The sequence below is a fragment of the Apaloderma vittatum genome, unplaced genomic scaffold, assembly GCF_000703405.1.
Source record: "Apaloderma vittatum isolate BGI_N311 unplaced genomic scaffold, ASM70340v1 scaffold27524, whole genome shotgun sequence".
Lineage (NCBI taxonomy): Eukaryota > Metazoa > Chordata > Aves > Trogoniformes > Trogonidae > Apaloderma > Apaloderma vittatum.
In genome coordinates, this window is record NW_009712541.1 from 12552 (window position 1) to 28474 (window position 15923).

Sequence of the window (15923 nt, forward strand, 5' to 3'; positions counted from 1 at the left end):
AAGCAGTAAAAAGTCCAACCAAGAAAAGGAATTACAATACACACATCAAAGAAACAAGAAGATATGGAAAGAAGGAAGCACAAAAAAATAGATCGTTAACTAGGATTCATGTCCACAAATGCAGTATGCCCCTAAGGAAGAAATGATAGTTGACTAATGCAAAGCTATAAAAAGACATTTAAAGATAGAAATCCTGATAGTAATTGTGCCTCTAAACTCTGACATCTGAGCCAAGCAAGACTGCTACAAGCACCTTATTAGATTCACGAAATTCAACGGGAGTGATTCGTACATATTGGATAGTGCTGTCTTCCCAAGGGAACAAGGCTGAGAGAGATGAAGGGAACCCTGCTGTGAATGCCTCCAGACACGCTGTGAACAACAGGAACTTCCACGCAAGCACAGGCTCAGTTTTCTTTCTCTTTTCCTGAGCTGGGGATGTATGTTATATGGAGTTTTCAGGCTGAGGCTGACAACAACCAACAGAAGATACTGCGTGGAAAGAGTCTGGGTTTCTGGGACTTTACACAGCAAAGGAACCAAGCTGAGGATATACCAAAAAGGGTGAAAATGCTGAAAATAAAACCTCAGCTTCTTGTCATTAAAAGTATTGCAGTGTTGATGCCATTTAGGACAGGATGGGTGCTGGCAAATGGGTTCAATCTAATGAGACAGGAGAAAAGAATGTGCAACTCACACCAAACATCTGGCAAAGTACTTCATATATTTTTAAATTAATACAGTAGGAACACACTTTACTCATGAGAACATGAAACTTGCTATAAATTAGGCTTATTTACATTAATTCAGAAGCTATTAGAATCAACAAGCCATAGCTGACATCGAGATTCAGATGCCATTTCGAACATATCAGTACTAGGAGGAGCAGTTCGTAGTCATCTAACACACTTTGAGAAAACTCAAAGCTCTCAAGCTTGGGGAATGCTCTTTGTGTTGTGGTGTTGAAGAAGGGAAGGGCTTTATTAAGGAATGTAGTGTGTCTGGCCTTCACTAATATTTTAAATTATTCTGACAAGAAATCCAATCCCCATAAACAGTTCAGGGAGAAAAAGTTTAAAGCTTTTGGGTTTTCTCTTTCCCATTCTTTGTTTTTGGCAGAATATGCTTGAATTAATGTCCTTCACACCACAGCCGTCTCTCCAGAGATGAAAAGCCTTTGTCCTCGCTGTAGTTTCTAAAGCAATTGGTAGCCTCTCTGCCTTTTGTGTTAGCAGATGTCTGAAAAGATTTGTGTGTTCTTTGTAAAGAGGAAAAGAATGAATCAGTTTGCAGGTTGCGGCAACAGGTATGTTCATTTATAAACAAGTATCTACAGTCTTTCCAGGGTTCTTGAGTGCTTGTTTTCTTTTGTTTATGGCATTCAGAACTTTCTTTCTTGGCCCAAGCTCCATGTGAATGCTCTGTAGATCCTCATCAGAACATAGCATCAGGGCATCTAAATCAATTTTTTCTCTCATGAATACTGGAAGAAACTCATCCAGCATCTGTGATGCCAGAAATACCTCAAGGGGTGTGTTCTCTGCTTCTTCATCATCCCAGATGACTTCTTCCTCCTGCCAAAGGGTATCACCATCATTTCCAGCATCACCTTCCCTGCTGTTCTCAGAATTTTCATACTGAAAGAGCTCACTGGACATTTTAAAGCTTATACCTTCTGTCTCAGACAGCACAGTTTCAGAATTTACATCTGCAGCTAAATTCCTTCCAAATACAATCTTACCAAGACCTGGCCGCTTAAAAATTGAGACCTCACTGTCATTATCAGAAAGGTTTTTCTCTCCAAGGTCGTTTAGTAATTCATCCTCCTCTTTCTCATCAAACAAATTCATCACAGTTCTCCTACCCATATCATCCTTTTGGCTGTTGCTTTGTGTTTCTTGGCTTCTTGTGCTGTCAGCAGTCTTTTTTGCCTTCAACTTGAAGGTATCTTTCAGATTTTTAGAGAAAGAACTTGTGTTTGAAGCAAAGAGGCTTGGCAACTTTACTCTGGAGTGTGTCCCTCTGGAAGAAGTCACTGTGCCAGCATTTTCTTTCATGTAATTCCGGTTCATTTCATGCTGGTGTTTCTCCTGGCGCTTCTCACATTCCTTGATTTGTTTCTCCACATTCCTCTGGGCCTGCGCTTTTTGTTTGGAGACCTTCTTGGGGTTCAGCATGTTCTGCTCAGTGGCGGCTTTATCCAGGATGCTGACACATTCGTTGCGGTCTCTGCTGGCAGCCACCTCCAGGGGAGTGCGGAGGTCATTGTCCAGAGCAAATATGTTGGCACCAAAGTTGATCAGAAAAGAAACACAGTGGATGTGACCGTTGCAAGCAGCGTGGTGAAGAGGTGTGTTCCCCCAGATGTCACACTTGTCGGGATCACCTCTAAGAGGGAAAACAGCATGCAGTGAGCTGGACCTACCCAAGCATTGCAGCGCAGTGGAATTGAACAGGTGCTAAACATTTAGCTCATCTTTGCTATGAAGAGTACAGCCCAATGAAAATGAGTCAAGTTTAGCTCCATCCTCTAGAACAGCACTGCACCCACTTACATGAGCACTGAGTTTGGCTGCGTAAGCTCCAATTCCTGCCTGTGAGTTAGGCAAGCTTACTGGGACTGACAGTGATGGCCTATGCGACTCCCCATAATAGAGCCAGCGTATTTCCTTTGTGCCATGCCAAGTTCTCTCAGGGCTCTCTGCTCCCTGCCAGTCTCACCTGCCTCCTGGAGAAGAGTAGTAATAAGCAACCCCCTGTGTGCAAGCGAGGGACTGCAGCTCTGACTGTTTCACTGTTGGCAGCTCAAAGTGGGTTCAGGCTTTGACTTAAACTTACGGAATTAATGGCAAAACTGTTTCCATGGAATATTTTAAAGACTTTTTGGTGACTCTTCCCCTTTGCATATCAAATGCAGGGGCACTATTAGGAGGGTTTGTCAGTGGCCACAGTAATAAATACGTAATGAGCCCATGCAGTAACATTTCTAGTAGGTAATAGATTAGGAGTAAACCTGATTACATATTTGTCACCATTGCTGTTAGATTAAGCTCTAGACACATGCTGTTGTTCTTCAACTGCTTTGTTCTCCGTAAGCTGCTTTGCTCATGGGGTTTGAAAAGCAGAAGCTCATTTGAAAATACAATACTGCATCTTTCCAACTGAATTTAAAGCCAGTGAAAAGTATTACTTTCTTTTTAACTCTTGCACTGACTTCATGTTGCACTGCTGCCTGCAGATGAGGATGAGTTTGAAGCTTTTGATACATATTTGGCAGGAACAACATTAGCAAGGTTCAGAACGGAGCCCATGTTGTTTTATGACCAATAACCAAGGCAGTCACAGCAGCCCAAAAGCTTTAATAACTTCAGAGCCAGGGGGTCAAATTTACAAGGAGAATTTCTATACTTGGGAGTTTAAGCATTTCAATATCTTAGAGATTTGTTCCATGGCAGCTGTACTATGAAATAAATAGTACATCCTATCACAGGCATTGATCTCTGTCTTTGCGTATCTCTGGAGAAAACACTAACTTATTTGTTGAGAGCCAAATCTGAAAACATTCTTCAGCCTGAAATGCCACAGGCGAGAGAGAGGTTGGGGGTCCCCACAGAGCTGCTCGCGTTGAGGAACCATGGCACGTCTGAGTGTGCCGGGCTGTGAGAGCGCAGGCACTTCTGCATCGAGGTGGCAGCTGAGGATCAAAGTTTCTCCACTTAAGCATATGGAAACCATGTGTACATATTTCTGCTTTTGTGGCTCTGCCCTGGGGAACTGTCTGACTGTGGCCAACCGTGCTAGATTCCTTAATTCCCACATTAAAAAAAAAACAGGCTGCATTATCCCAAGCCTTGGGAGTGCTGGGTCATCCATCCTCCCCCAGGTCCCTTCACAGTTGTTTGTAGTCTCTTCTCCCCCGGGAGCCTGCCAGCCTTTGAGCTCAAGCAACTGGCTATCTGCACCGGCTGTTCCCAGCTCAGTGGGACTTTGGATAGAGTTTGACATCTACTTTGGGTTCTCATACTCTTCTTTCCTTGCTTTCCCAAGAAAGTGGCTCATACAAAAAGAGCTTCTTGGTCTTGCCCTTATTCATGTACTGCAAAGCAAGGAGAGAAAATGTCTTTTGATGCCTGGGAGGATAAACCATTTCAAGATGAAATGAGTTTATTGTTAGTATTGCTACATTTTCCAAGGGCTGAATGTGTTGCAAGCTTCAGAGTCCTAAAACGTGCAACCACGCTAAAGAAAACCGTCCTGTATCTCAATGCATTTGTTGGAAAACCTCTTCAAGGAAAGGGGTAGTTTGTTAAAAAACAATAAAATACTTTCACACAAGACTGCAGAACAGATTGAACACCTTCCATAATTCAGCTTCGGCTAAGAAAACCAGTGAGACTATAGCCATGCACCTGACAGCCACAGCTTGCCGATGTCAAGAAGTCTTGGATTAGAATAGGTGAATGCACATGTCTGGTGATTTTGAGGGCAATACTGTCCCAAAGCTATCCTCTACAAAGACAAATAGTTCAAAATACATTAAATAACAGATACATAGAAATTCTGATCTTTGTGTCATCAACTGTAACTTGTATCAGCTTTTATGGTAGAAGACATATTTTTCATTCAATTTATTTTTAAAAATATATTGTTATTTGTTCCTTAGCTTGTTGTTTTGTCTTCTAGGTGTTCAGGACAAATTTCTCTTGCCTATAGACGTTTCCTTGGACCTGCCTTAATTATAGGAGGCCCAAAACTGTCAATCTATTTTAGCTTCTCCTGAGAACACAGCAGTAACTGTGCAGTCCAAAGGTCTTTTTTATTGAGTTACTACAGCCACACCTGAGTTCAATGAGCTATAAAGCAAATCCATGAAAAACTTATTTTTATTCTGTATTTTCCATTCATTTCAATTCATTAATTCAATTCAATAAAAGAAAACTCAAACACATCCAAATACTTATTCAACTTTTCCCTCCAATCTTCTTTAAACTATTATGATTGAAAATATAGGTCAACTTAATCTTCATCTCAGCCCAGAAGGAACACTTTGTTAAAAGTATCTCTTCGCAAGAGCAAATTTTCTTTTATTAGATGTTATTACAGAACCCTAGCTTAAAAAGTAGACACCAAGCAAGAGTGTATGGAGTGTGGGAAGGTAATTACAGTTTTAATAGTACATTGTAAACATGTAGTACATTTGAATGATACCAAACAGAAATATTACTATTAGAGGACAGATCAGTAGAAAATCTTCCTTTCCTTTTTTTGGTAATTCATTGAAAGAAAAGACCAAGATTTTCAGCTTTTTGGGTCTAAGGTCATTGGGGCATTAGAAACATGATACACTAATTACAGTTTTGAGCCACAAACTTTAAGCAATGGAGGCTGATTGACTTACCCCCTCCGGCATATGACTTCCAGAGCTTCTAAATACCCATAGTATGCTGCCAGAAGGGTAGGTGTCATCCCATCTTCATCTGAAGTATTGAGATCTTTCCTGGTAGCTTCTTTCAAGAGGTCCAGATTGCCATCGGCTGCTGCTTTGTGATATCTGCTCGACATTTTCAGTGACTTCTGGTTTCCCGAGGCAGCTCTGAATGATATCCTGACTGTGCAGTCACCCTTCCATTACCGGGACTGTTCGTTAATGATTACAAGCTGAGACGTACCCATGAGGATGGAAATGAGGAGGCAAAGTTCATCCTAGCAGGAAATTTTTCTGGCATTCTGCATGGGTAATAAGGCAGTGGTGTGGTGAATGCTTTCATTTTCTGGAAGGTATCTCTGCTGGTTTACCATTTGTTACATGTCTGACTACTAAAACAGAGAGGGGATTGATTTCATTTTCTCTGTCTCTTTGCCCAACTGTTCTGGGGAAAAAAAAAATCAAAAGGACCTTGAACTTCAAAAAACCCCCACTTCAAAACACATTGAAAAGGCCACAAATGTCATTACTACCAGGTTTCACCCTGAGTAATAAAGTATCCCTGAGTTTTGATAAGCAGTTACGTTTACTGGTGAAGTCCTTTATAACCTATCATTTACTGGGTTGCCACATTTGAAAACGAGCCTACCCCTGGTCAGCTGGGCACATCTGTGAAGCCGTTTCATGTACACAGGTTGGGGCGTGGATGGAGACAGACCTGTCAGGTCCAGGATGCTGTTTGGATAAAACCATCAGTGGGTCTGCAAGTCACAGCAGGCAAAACCACAGCCTAGTGTGGGATCCTTTTAACCACAAATTGTATTTCATCAGAGGACTTTAAAGCACTTGGCAAATATACCTTCATCTAACAGGCAGTGTAATTGCTACTTTACATGCAAAAAATTGAATAGAATTTCCTCAGGATAACACAAGAAATTCAAGAAATGGAAACATGGTGGGCCTGCACCCAGTGCCCCAGCCTGGACATTGTTGTCCTTGCCTGGGAACATGAGGCCAGTCCCCGTCTCACCTAACTCCTTCTGGCTTTAGAAATTATTTCCCCTGATTTTGATGGCGTTAAGTTTCAAAACAGTAGCTAAGAAGAAATCAGAAAGAGACTACCTGCTGCTTAATAGAATGCCGCAGGCTGTCTGTTATTCTAGTCACAGTCACAACAAGAAGTAACAGATAAGTTGTTTTCTGTGACTAGCTGGGTTAACCTCTAACTTAGAGAACCTACCATCAGCAATTAGCAGTGAGGTTTTATTGCTTATTATGTCCCTGTTACAGAAGCAGTGGCACTTGCAAACCAACTCACTGCCCAGAGTTGGTGCAATTGCTGAATGGAGTGCCACCTCATTTACTTCCCAAAATGCCACCCGTGTCTCCAGACACTGGAGATCTCTCCAAATGGGCTTTCTCTCTTAATTATTTTCTCAGACAGGGTTTGAAGATCTCTTCAGGATCAAACTTATATCAACATTTTTCTTTCATCAGGGCAAGGAGAGTCAGTCAGATCCTGTGACAGGTTTGAATCTTTGAATGAACAAGTCTAGGTAGGAATAAATCAAAGCCGTGGTTTTCCTTCATGTTGCTCACAGTCACAGCCATCCCCGGTGCTGTCCTGTCATTGCAGGGCAGCAAGGAGGAGCTGTACTTCACCCAGGCCAGCCTTCATGCCTGCATTGGAAGATGGTTTTATCCTCAGTCCTTTTTCAAATTCCCCGCACTGGCATTAATACTTTCATAATAAAAAATACAGTAATTTCTTCCATTTTCTATTTACCAGGCTCAGCACGGAGTTGAATTTACACCTACTAGAAAAATCTAGCTGTTGCAGAACGAAGACAGGTTATATATATATATATATATGTATAAATATTAGATTAGTTGTTATTTAATGCCATTGTATTTTATTTCCTTTACTGAGCAGTGTATGCTTTTTTACTCTTAAGAGTATAAAATGTCCACCAAGGCATGTACTGTGTATACCACCAGTGCCTGATAGAAGAGAGGAGACAGCAATTTTCTTGTACATCGACATTTCGCATTGCTAACTACACCCACAAAAGAGATCTTTTCATTTTCAAGATTATTAATTTCTATTACAGTGGTACATTCACTTGCTTTTCTGTTAATTAATTCACACACAGAGTGTTGATTTCAGAGAGATTTTTATCATCTAACATCTCAAAATACTGATTTTAAAAGGAAGTTACTCTGCACGATATTAAGAGGGAAAGTATTGTTCTAAGTTTTAATTAGAGGTAAAGCAAAACCTACGTTAATTGGAAAGAAGGTCTGGGACTTTGGAGGATCACCTACAGTAGATCGCACGGGAACGCGTCCAGGCGGATTTTGAATGTCTCCAGAGAAGGAGACTCCACAACACCCCTGGGCAGCCTGTGCCAGTGCTTCATCACCCTCACAGTGAAAAAGATTTCCTAATGTTTTTTACGCTCCAGCTTGCACCTATTGCCCCTTGTCATATCATTGGACATCACTGAGAAGAACCTGGTTCCATTCTCCTGACACGCACCTTTACATATTTGTAAACATTAATGAGGTCACCCCTCAGTCTCCTCTTCTCCAAGCTAAAGAGACCCAGGTCCTTCAGTCTTTCCTCATCAGGGAGATGTTCCACTCCCTTCATCATCTTTGTGGCTCCGTGCTGGACTATCTCAAGCAGTTCTCTCTCCTTCCTGAACTGAGGGGCCAGAACTGGACACAATATCCCAGATGTGGCCTCACCAGGGCAGAGTACAAGGGAGGAAAACCTCCCTCGACCTGCTAGGTACTCCCCTTCTAATACACCCCAGGATGCCATTGGCCTTCTTGGCCACAAGGGCACACTGCTGGCTCATGGGCATCCGACTCCCAGGTCCCTTTCCCCTACGCTGCTCTCCAACAGGTCATTCCCCAACCTGTACTGGTGCTTGGAGTTATTCTTTCCCAGATGCAAGACTCTACACTTGCTCTTGTTGTGTTTCATAAAATTTCTTCCCACCCAGCTCTCCAGCCTGTCTAAGTCTCGCTGAATAGCAGCACAACCTTCTGGTGTGTCAGCCACTCCTCCCACAACACTGGGCAAAACGAAAGAAAAAAAGACCAAACAAAATCTCCATCTGTTTCTAAACTCCTGGTATTTGTTAATATTTGTGCCATCCAAAAACCTCAATTTAAAATGCAATAAAAGATTCAATACCAAAATGAGCTAAATTTCTCAGCTGGTTTCTTTTGAGACTAAAGCTCAAAATTGAGAACTTTTTAAACTCCTTGAGTAGTTAGAATGAAGCTTTTCTTTTTGGATTTGAAAGGAACTTCAAAACCATTCCACTTCCAACTTAAATGTCTTAGAGGCTCGGGAGGAACTCTATTGTGGCGGTACAGTGTTGTAAATTAATGAATTATTTAATGAGCGGCTTTGATTTGTTATTGGATTGTGCTATATCAATGATTATTGCTCTATTTTTTTTGAGAATTATACTAAATAAAATATTGCCAATTAAACCAACTATTTAGATTGAAAGACTACAGCATCATTAGTTAACGTTGCTCTAGATAACCCAGGGCCCAGTCTGATCAGCGAAGTTGTTTTGCCATCTTTTTTGCATGAGGTGTTATCCAGCACATTTCCTGCAACTTTTATAAGCACCAGACATCATATGGTAAAGGCCATGGAGGGGAGACAAGTAAGCCTCCGCTTGCTTAATGAGATCCTTGGAACTAATGGGCTTAGTGAAGAATGAAATTAGTCACAGGGGTTAATTGTGGCTACACAATCCGGAGATGATGACAACATTTCAACAATGAAAGCTTATTTCTTTATTCCTTAGAGAGGCAAAACTGCTGTGCCTGAGGATGCTGTTGCTGGATGTCCTCCTGAGCAGCTCCGTTCCCACAGCCAGGCTGAGTGTGACCTGTGCCCACGCTGCTGACACCCGTCCTCACCTCATTGTTCTTCACGTGTTTGCACACCTGGGGTGAAGCTCGAAGGGCAGCCCTTGCAGTGTGCCTCTGTGTGTCATTTCAGGAAAGAGGCCCTAATCAGCAGGGAAAGACACTAAAAATCAAAAGGCAATAAAGCCAACTCTACCAAAGCCTCCCCACCCACACACCTAAATGCCCAGCCATACTGGGCACGTAAAAGTAGACTGGGAGGCTTCTGTAGTGCTAGAAGCAGTGACATTATCTATTGTATCATAGTGACATTTGTGGTATGTGTTTTTTCTGGGAGTGCACAAAAGTAGAAGTCTTGACCTGGCATTCAGGCTCTTTGCATTGCTAAAGCCTTTTTCTTGGCTTTGGGCTTTTTTTCCCATGATATCATCACCAGTGCTACAAACAGTCCCAAGGAAAACCATGCTGAGCTCACTGGTGTCTCAAGTGCTGTTCTGCTGCCAGCGTGAGGAACAGGGACAGCTAAAGCTTGCAGGAAAGCACACCTATGCTGAGGTGATCTGTGATGGTATGCTCACAGGCGTTCAGCACTGCTTGAGGGCAATGCCTTTGTTCCAAAAGTTAGAAAATCAAACAAATAAAAGAGAAGAGCAAAAACTGAAGAGGAGACCTTGCAGGTTTTTGCAGCAGAGAAGAAAAAGAAAGCTGTGGGTATAGTTTTGGGCATGAATTTGGGCATGAATTAGGTACTGGATGCATTGCCATTGCCCTAAATGAACTAGATAATCTTAGAGGTCTTTTCCAACCTTAATGATTCTATAATACAATAGATTATGCATATGGTTTCAGAGCTTGTTTCATTTGTTTTCTGTATAGTCATTGCTCTTGAAAACAATGAATCTCGATATTAAGAAAAAAGAGAGAGGAAGTAAAGGTACATGATGGATGTTTGTGAATTCAGCAGACTCTAGGAAGTTAGTTTCTTGCTAAAGGTTAGCCTTGTGCTAATCCTATTAATGGGAAAAGCAGAAGCGCAATTTCAGTTTGTGCTACTGACATCAGGTGCTATTTTCTGTGGGGTGCCTATGCCTCTGCTCATGCTGGTGTCCCATCCAAATTCTCAGCTCTTTGGTACCTATCAGCAGTGGACAGAAAAGCTCTTTCTCGCAACTCTAACTCTTTAAGAGAATTGAAGCTACTGTCACTTGGGCTGGGAAACTCTAAAATCTGCCCTAGGCACAGGTCTATAACTGTAAAAAGGAATATAAAGGAATATATTTTACACAAATACAAGGTACATTAATACAAATACACGGCACACTAATACAAAATTTGTTATTTCCTGAAGCTAAATTTAACAACCTATTCCCAAATTACCACCTATATTCTTAATTTTTCTCTCATGATCTGTCTTTTTCCTTTCTCACATCTCAAGAATTGATTTTAAAAATATGAGCCTTTGGGGTGTTTTATAAGTCTGTCTGAAATCAAAAGCATTGAGGAAGCTGAAAGAGATCACAAATCCAAGATGGTTTTCTTTCCAGGTGTCTTCACCACAGCTTTGAACAATGACAGTCCAAATAAAGCCTCCAGAAATCTTCCAGTCTAAAGATCTGATCTAGGACTTGTCTTCCTGAACTTGACACTTGTGTTTTCTTACTAATGGGCAAATTGCAGATTTGCCCATACATGGGAACAAAGTATTCTCAGTTACATTCAAATCTACCAGTGAAATGTTTTAAAATCATTATAAAATCAAAGTGGCACACAAATCTTTTTTAAAATTAACTGCCAAAAAAATGTGCAGTTTTCTATACAACATCTGGAAAAGAAATAAAGGAAGTACACTATCAAAGCAAGAAAGAAAAGTCTTCAAAAGAGAAGGAAATAACAACTCATGTCATCTTAAGACCTCCTGCAAGCCCTCCTCTTCGCAACAAGGAGATTGCATCTCAAGGAGAGGCAGGTGCAAGCGCTCTGTCCCCCGGGCAGCAGAAAGGCTGCACCTGTGTGGGGTCCTATATAACCCTCCCGGGCAGCCACAGGGTAAGCTTGTGGTTCCAGTGAGAAGATGGGAAAGTTTGTGGAGCAGCAGTGCTTGAGCACCTCAAGGATGTGGTGAGTGGGGTTTGGAGTGGGAGGATGAGCTGGGTCCTTTCTTTGCTGCTGTCTCATTTGATCCTATTTTGGCTTGCAGGTTGCTGCTTCTGTTTGGTGTTTTGCTGCCTTTAGCCCCTTGGGCTGGTGGCCTGGAGGATCAGGATTTCTTGGGTAATGAGGCCTCTCTTTGGCTGGTAGGGGTGTGGATGTGGGCTTTAGGTTTGCTTAGAGTTGCTTTTTCTCTCTCTTGGTGTGGAAGAGGGCTCTGAAGTAGGGCTGGCTAACTGGAGGGCTTGCAGGGTGTGTGCTCCAAGGTGATGGTGGGGCTGATGGTGGTCTTCCTTCTGCAGAGAGTGTGACCTGCCATGGGGATGGGATGGAAGTTGAGTTTTCCAGAGAGCTTAGCAACTACTCCTGGCATGTGTGTGTTGTTGGTATGTATCACTACTGTCCCACCCTGGCCCTTTCTGCTGTGGCCTGAAAGCAGGTGCCTGCCTGCATGGCTAATCTTCCCCATTCTCCTAGATGTGAGTGGTGAGGAGATCATGTCCTGTAACCACAGTGTGGATTATGAGAGGCTGTTGCTCAGCGTCCTCTTTGTCAACTGCACTAGTTTGGAGGTAAAGCAATCTTCATTCTGGGAAGCTCCTGTGATGGAGTGTGGGGTGTTCTTTGCCTGGCCAGGACTAGGTTTAGAATCACAGAATGGCCTAGGCTGAAAGGGACCTTAGAGATCATTTTTAATCCAGCCTCCCTGTTGCCAGGGACACCACCTGTCGACTAGATCAGGCAACATGTGGGGACCAAATGGGAATCGAACCTGCGACCTGGTGTCGTTAGTGCCATGCTCAACTGACTGAGCTAAGTGGTTTAATAGGGTTTCCAGCTCTAAGTTTCTTCAAGAGTGGAAATACTTCTGGTAATCTTAACCATTTGGCAGTTCATGCCTGAAGTTGGGGGGGTGGGGTGGGGAACGACCAAAAAAACTACTTCTGTGGCCTAGGCCCTCAGATGCTGCCATAATTGTATTCTCATGTTGAGTACTGTTGCCTTTTTCTAATTAATGTCTCTTCTCTACAGCATGGTCAGCACCAGCTAAGATTAAGGCTGATGGTGAATGACACAATGGGAGAGGAGAAGAATGTAACCTACAGCACTCACTGCAATATTGTTCATGAGGATGAAGTCATTATTCCTGTCTTCACTGGTGAAACAAACTGTACAAATGACTTTATGGCAGTAAGTGGAGGAATGGAAGTGCTATAGATCCTTCTTAGAGGTTTCCAGGGCAGGGTGGCTGCCTCCTGGAACCACATGGCTTGGATCTGCAGAAAGCTGGGGAAAGATCCAGACAGCTTCAGGGAGGTCTGTTGGCTGCATGTTCATCTTGGCATGACCACTAGCTCTTTGAAGAGTTGTTTTGCAAATGGTCATTGATGATGCACATGGTCCTGCTCCAGCCTTATTGCAGGGGAAACTGGGATATTGGTGCCAGCTATCTGCTTTGGAAAACTTCTTAGTAGAGACTTTTGTTAAAGTTGTAGGATTGTGACCACTGTGTGTCCCTGTGATCTAACTCTTGTGCTGTGTTTCAGGTTACTTTCCCAAGATTCATTCCAAGCTTCAATGATGAGCGTATGGTATGTGTCTTCTTTCTGTCAAATGGAGGATGGGGGAGTGCCTGGGTTTTGAACATAAGCTGAGCCCATCTGTCCAAGCTGGACTTGTTCTGTCTCTGGGGCACTTCCTATTCTATGCTATCAATATAGGGATCTTAATGTAAAGCCTGTAAGGTGACAGCCTTGCAAGGTAAAGCACTGTGCAATGCCTTGCTGCCTCTCTGTGGTTGTGCCTTCCACTCCAAAGCAAGGATACTCTGCTTTTTAGGTTCCAGCAACTCCCATGACCTGGACTCTGTCAGTTGATGATGGAACCAAAATATATCAGCTGAGCCCTGGGCAAGCCATGCAGCAGGGCTATAACTTTCTAGCTGATGGAGACAATTTGATAATTCGGGTGGCCTTTACTGCCACTGGAGTAGTCTCTTACAAGGTAGGTGAAGAAAGAGTTGGCACTGAGGAGACTGTTGCTTTAACAGAGGCTAGGTATCTTGCTTCTGTAGATCTGTGGGAAGCACTTGTGGGTCATGGCCAGAGCTGATGTTGAGCTGATGCAGTGCTGTGCCTGGCTGGTGTCTGAAAGCTGTCTGACTTTGTGTAGCTGCTATTGAGCTGCCCAGCCCTATAAAATGGGGAAAAACAGTATGCACCTTGGACCCAGCACAGCTGCTGGGCAGCTAAAGTGGAATTCTAGCTGCAGACTATCCTGTGAATGTCTGACTGGCAGCCTCATGAGCAGGTTTCTCCCTGAAAGGGTTCTGAGATGGGAAGAAACTGCTGTTGCAATCATTAAAAGCAGCAGACCTGAACTAATGTAGTACATGGCCCTGCAGGGTTGGTCTTATGTTGGATCATGAGCTGAGCACTCCCTAATACCTTCTTTTCCAGCACAATGGTAAGATGCTATACACTGTGGCACTCAAGCTCAAGTACGGCCCTCCTGATCACAGACTGACTGCGGAGTCAAGAATGCTTTGTGCACCAGGTAATGCATGGAGAAAGTCAGAACCTGGCATGCTTCTGCTCTGAAGAAACTGGTGTTATATTTAAAGATTTTATTGCAGATATAACAACCTGTAATGCAACACACATGACTGTTGCCACCCCAGCCTTCCCAGGAACACTTATGGCTGTGGGTATAGAGGATAAGACTATTCCCATGGACCAGCTTCAGGAAAATGGAATTGCTCTGGACAAAAAGAGTGGGGTCAAGCTGCATATCAGCAAGGGAGTTCTGAAGTCTAGGGTGAGTCCTGATCCTCATGTTGCAGGAGTTGGTGTGATCATGATTCTTTAATATTTACTGAGAACTAGAGTACAGTAGCTTTGACCCTGACGAATCATCTGCCAAGTCAACTATGTGCCCTGTGTCTGACTGAGGATAGTTGTGATTTGAGGCGAATGCACGTTGACTTTATAATAGGTATCATTTTACAGTAAACTGAGTTTCATGAAGTCTTTTGGCAAAAGCAGCTGGAAGTGAAAATATTCTTCTTGGAGTGTTTGGGTATTTTGCTTGTCTGGAGCAATGCAAATTAAAAAACTAGCTGAGCACTGTCGCTTTGGGGTAAGTGGAACAGCTCTAACACAGGCGTGTGTTCAAAATGCATTCTTGTAGTTACATTCCAGGAGAGTAACTCTTGTCTTTCAGGCACGTGGGGAGAGCTGCTCAGGAGTTCAGTACTACATGTCCTCTTTGAAGCTGACTTTTCACTTTCATGGGGAGACTGTGGCAATGGTGATGCACCCAGAGTGTGCCTGTGACCAGCGTGCACCAATAGGTAAGGGAGTGACTTCTGAAATGGACTTGGCCGGTGTGCTCCTGCTTGGATGATAATCTTTCAGCATATCTTGTTTTTGAGCTAGTCCTTAATAGGAAAGTGTTATCCCTAGCCAGAACACAACAGCTCTTGGCAGACTTGAGCTGTCCCTGACATGGCATGACACTTTATGTGAACCTCTTGCAGCTGCTGTATGCACCCAGGATGGATACATGGATTTTGAGATCCTTGCAGACAGTACTACACCACTGCTAGACCTGGATACACTTAGGCTCAGAGATCCTGCATGCCGGCCAGTCTTCAAGTCTTCTTTGAACGACAGGGTGTGGTTTCATGTCCCACTGAACGGGTGTGGGACCAGGTATTGGGTAAGTGTGTAGCTGAGATTGATGGGGAGGGATTCATGCATTGGGAATGTCCTCACTAATGCTGTCATTTCTCTGCAGTTTGATGGGGAGAAAATAATTTATGAGAATGAGGTGAGGGCATTATGGGCAGACCTGCCGCTGCGCAGGATCTCGAGGGACAGTGAACTCAGGTGTGTCTGGAAACCTCTTTGGGTAATACTTAGTTCTGGATGTCCTATATAGGAACATAACTCACCTTCTCCTTCCTTGTTACAGACTAACAGTCCTGTGCTCCTTCAGCAATGGTGATGCGTCTCTCACTGTAAGGGTAGACAACCTTCCTCCTCCAGGCTCTTTGATGAACCAAGGTCCCCTTTCCTTAGTTCTTCTAAGCTATCCAGGTAAAGCTGACTCTGGGCTCATGTGGCTGGGGAGCAACTGGACCTTCTTGGGGGAGGAGGAGGCTATAAGAGTGAACTCTTCTAGCGCATGGGATTCTAATGACCTGGTGTGCTTCTTTCCCTCCCCTCCATGCTACTTGAGGCAGATGCCTTATACCTGTGACTCTTAAGACAAACTGCAGCTAGGGGTCTAGCTGCTCTTAGAGAGCTTCAGACCAGAGTATCTTTAGGACTCTTTGCATGCTGGCTTACCTAACGAGGCTTTGGTTCTTGCAGATAACTCATATCGGCAGCCCTACCGTGATGATCAGTACCCAATAGTAAGGTACCTTCGGCAGCCCATCTTCCTC

General features: G+C 43.3%; 2 protein-coding genes across 2 annotated transcripts in view; one reads left to right on the forward strand and one right to left on the reverse strand.

The window, feature by feature from the left end:
• Positions 1-1316: 1316 nt before the first annotated feature.
• Positions 1317-5562, reverse strand: ANKS4B (ankyrin repeat and sterile alpha motif domain containing 4B). Its single transcript, XM_009868040.1, has 2 exons — positions 5399-5562; positions 1317-2388 (listed from the first exon to the last, which is right to left on the reverse strand). The coding sequence occupies exons 1-2, from the start codon at positions 5560-5562 to the stop codon at positions 1317-1319; spliced, it is 1236 nt and encodes a 411-aa protein (XP_009866342.1).
• A 569-nt stretch (positions 5563-6131) lies between these two features.
• Positions 6132-15923, forward strand: part of ZP2 (zona pellucida glycoprotein 2 (sperm receptor)) — a 10869-nt gene continuing 1077 nt past the window's right edge. The window contains exons 1-15 of the mRNA XM_009868041.1: positions 6132-6202; positions 7637-7672; positions 11523-11596; positions 11776-11859; positions 11951-12045; positions 12506-12664; positions 13021-13065; positions 13313-13477; positions 13933-14029; positions 14109-14290; positions 14696-14825; positions 15012-15193; positions 15272-15363; positions 15449-15573; positions 15850-15923. The exon at positions 15850-15923 is cut by the window's right edge and continues 104 nt beyond it. Coding sequence (XP_009866343.1) covers positions 6132-6202; positions 7637-7672; positions 11523-11596; positions 11776-11859; positions 11951-12045; positions 12506-12664; positions 13021-13065; positions 13313-13477; positions 13933-14029; positions 14109-14290; positions 14696-14825; positions 15012-15193; positions 15272-15363; positions 15449-15573; positions 15850-15923 — 1611 coding nt within the window. The remainder of the gene's footprint in view (positions 6203-7636; positions 7673-11522; positions 11597-11775; positions 11860-11950; positions 12046-12505; positions 12665-13020; positions 13066-13312; positions 13478-13932; positions 14030-14108; positions 14291-14695; positions 14826-15011; positions 15194-15271; positions 15364-15448; positions 15574-15849) is intronic.

Bases quoted from the DNA above. Each gene is read 5' to 3' on its own strand.
- ANKS4B (XM_009868040.1), bottom strand. From the start codon at position 5,562: ATGTCGAGCAGATATCACAAAGCAGCAGCCGATGGCAATCTGGACCTC. The intron at 2,389-5,398 runs GTAAGTCAATCA...TTTCCCTCTTAG, and splicing joins GAAGTCATATGCCGGAGGGG to AGGTGATCCCGACAAGTGTG.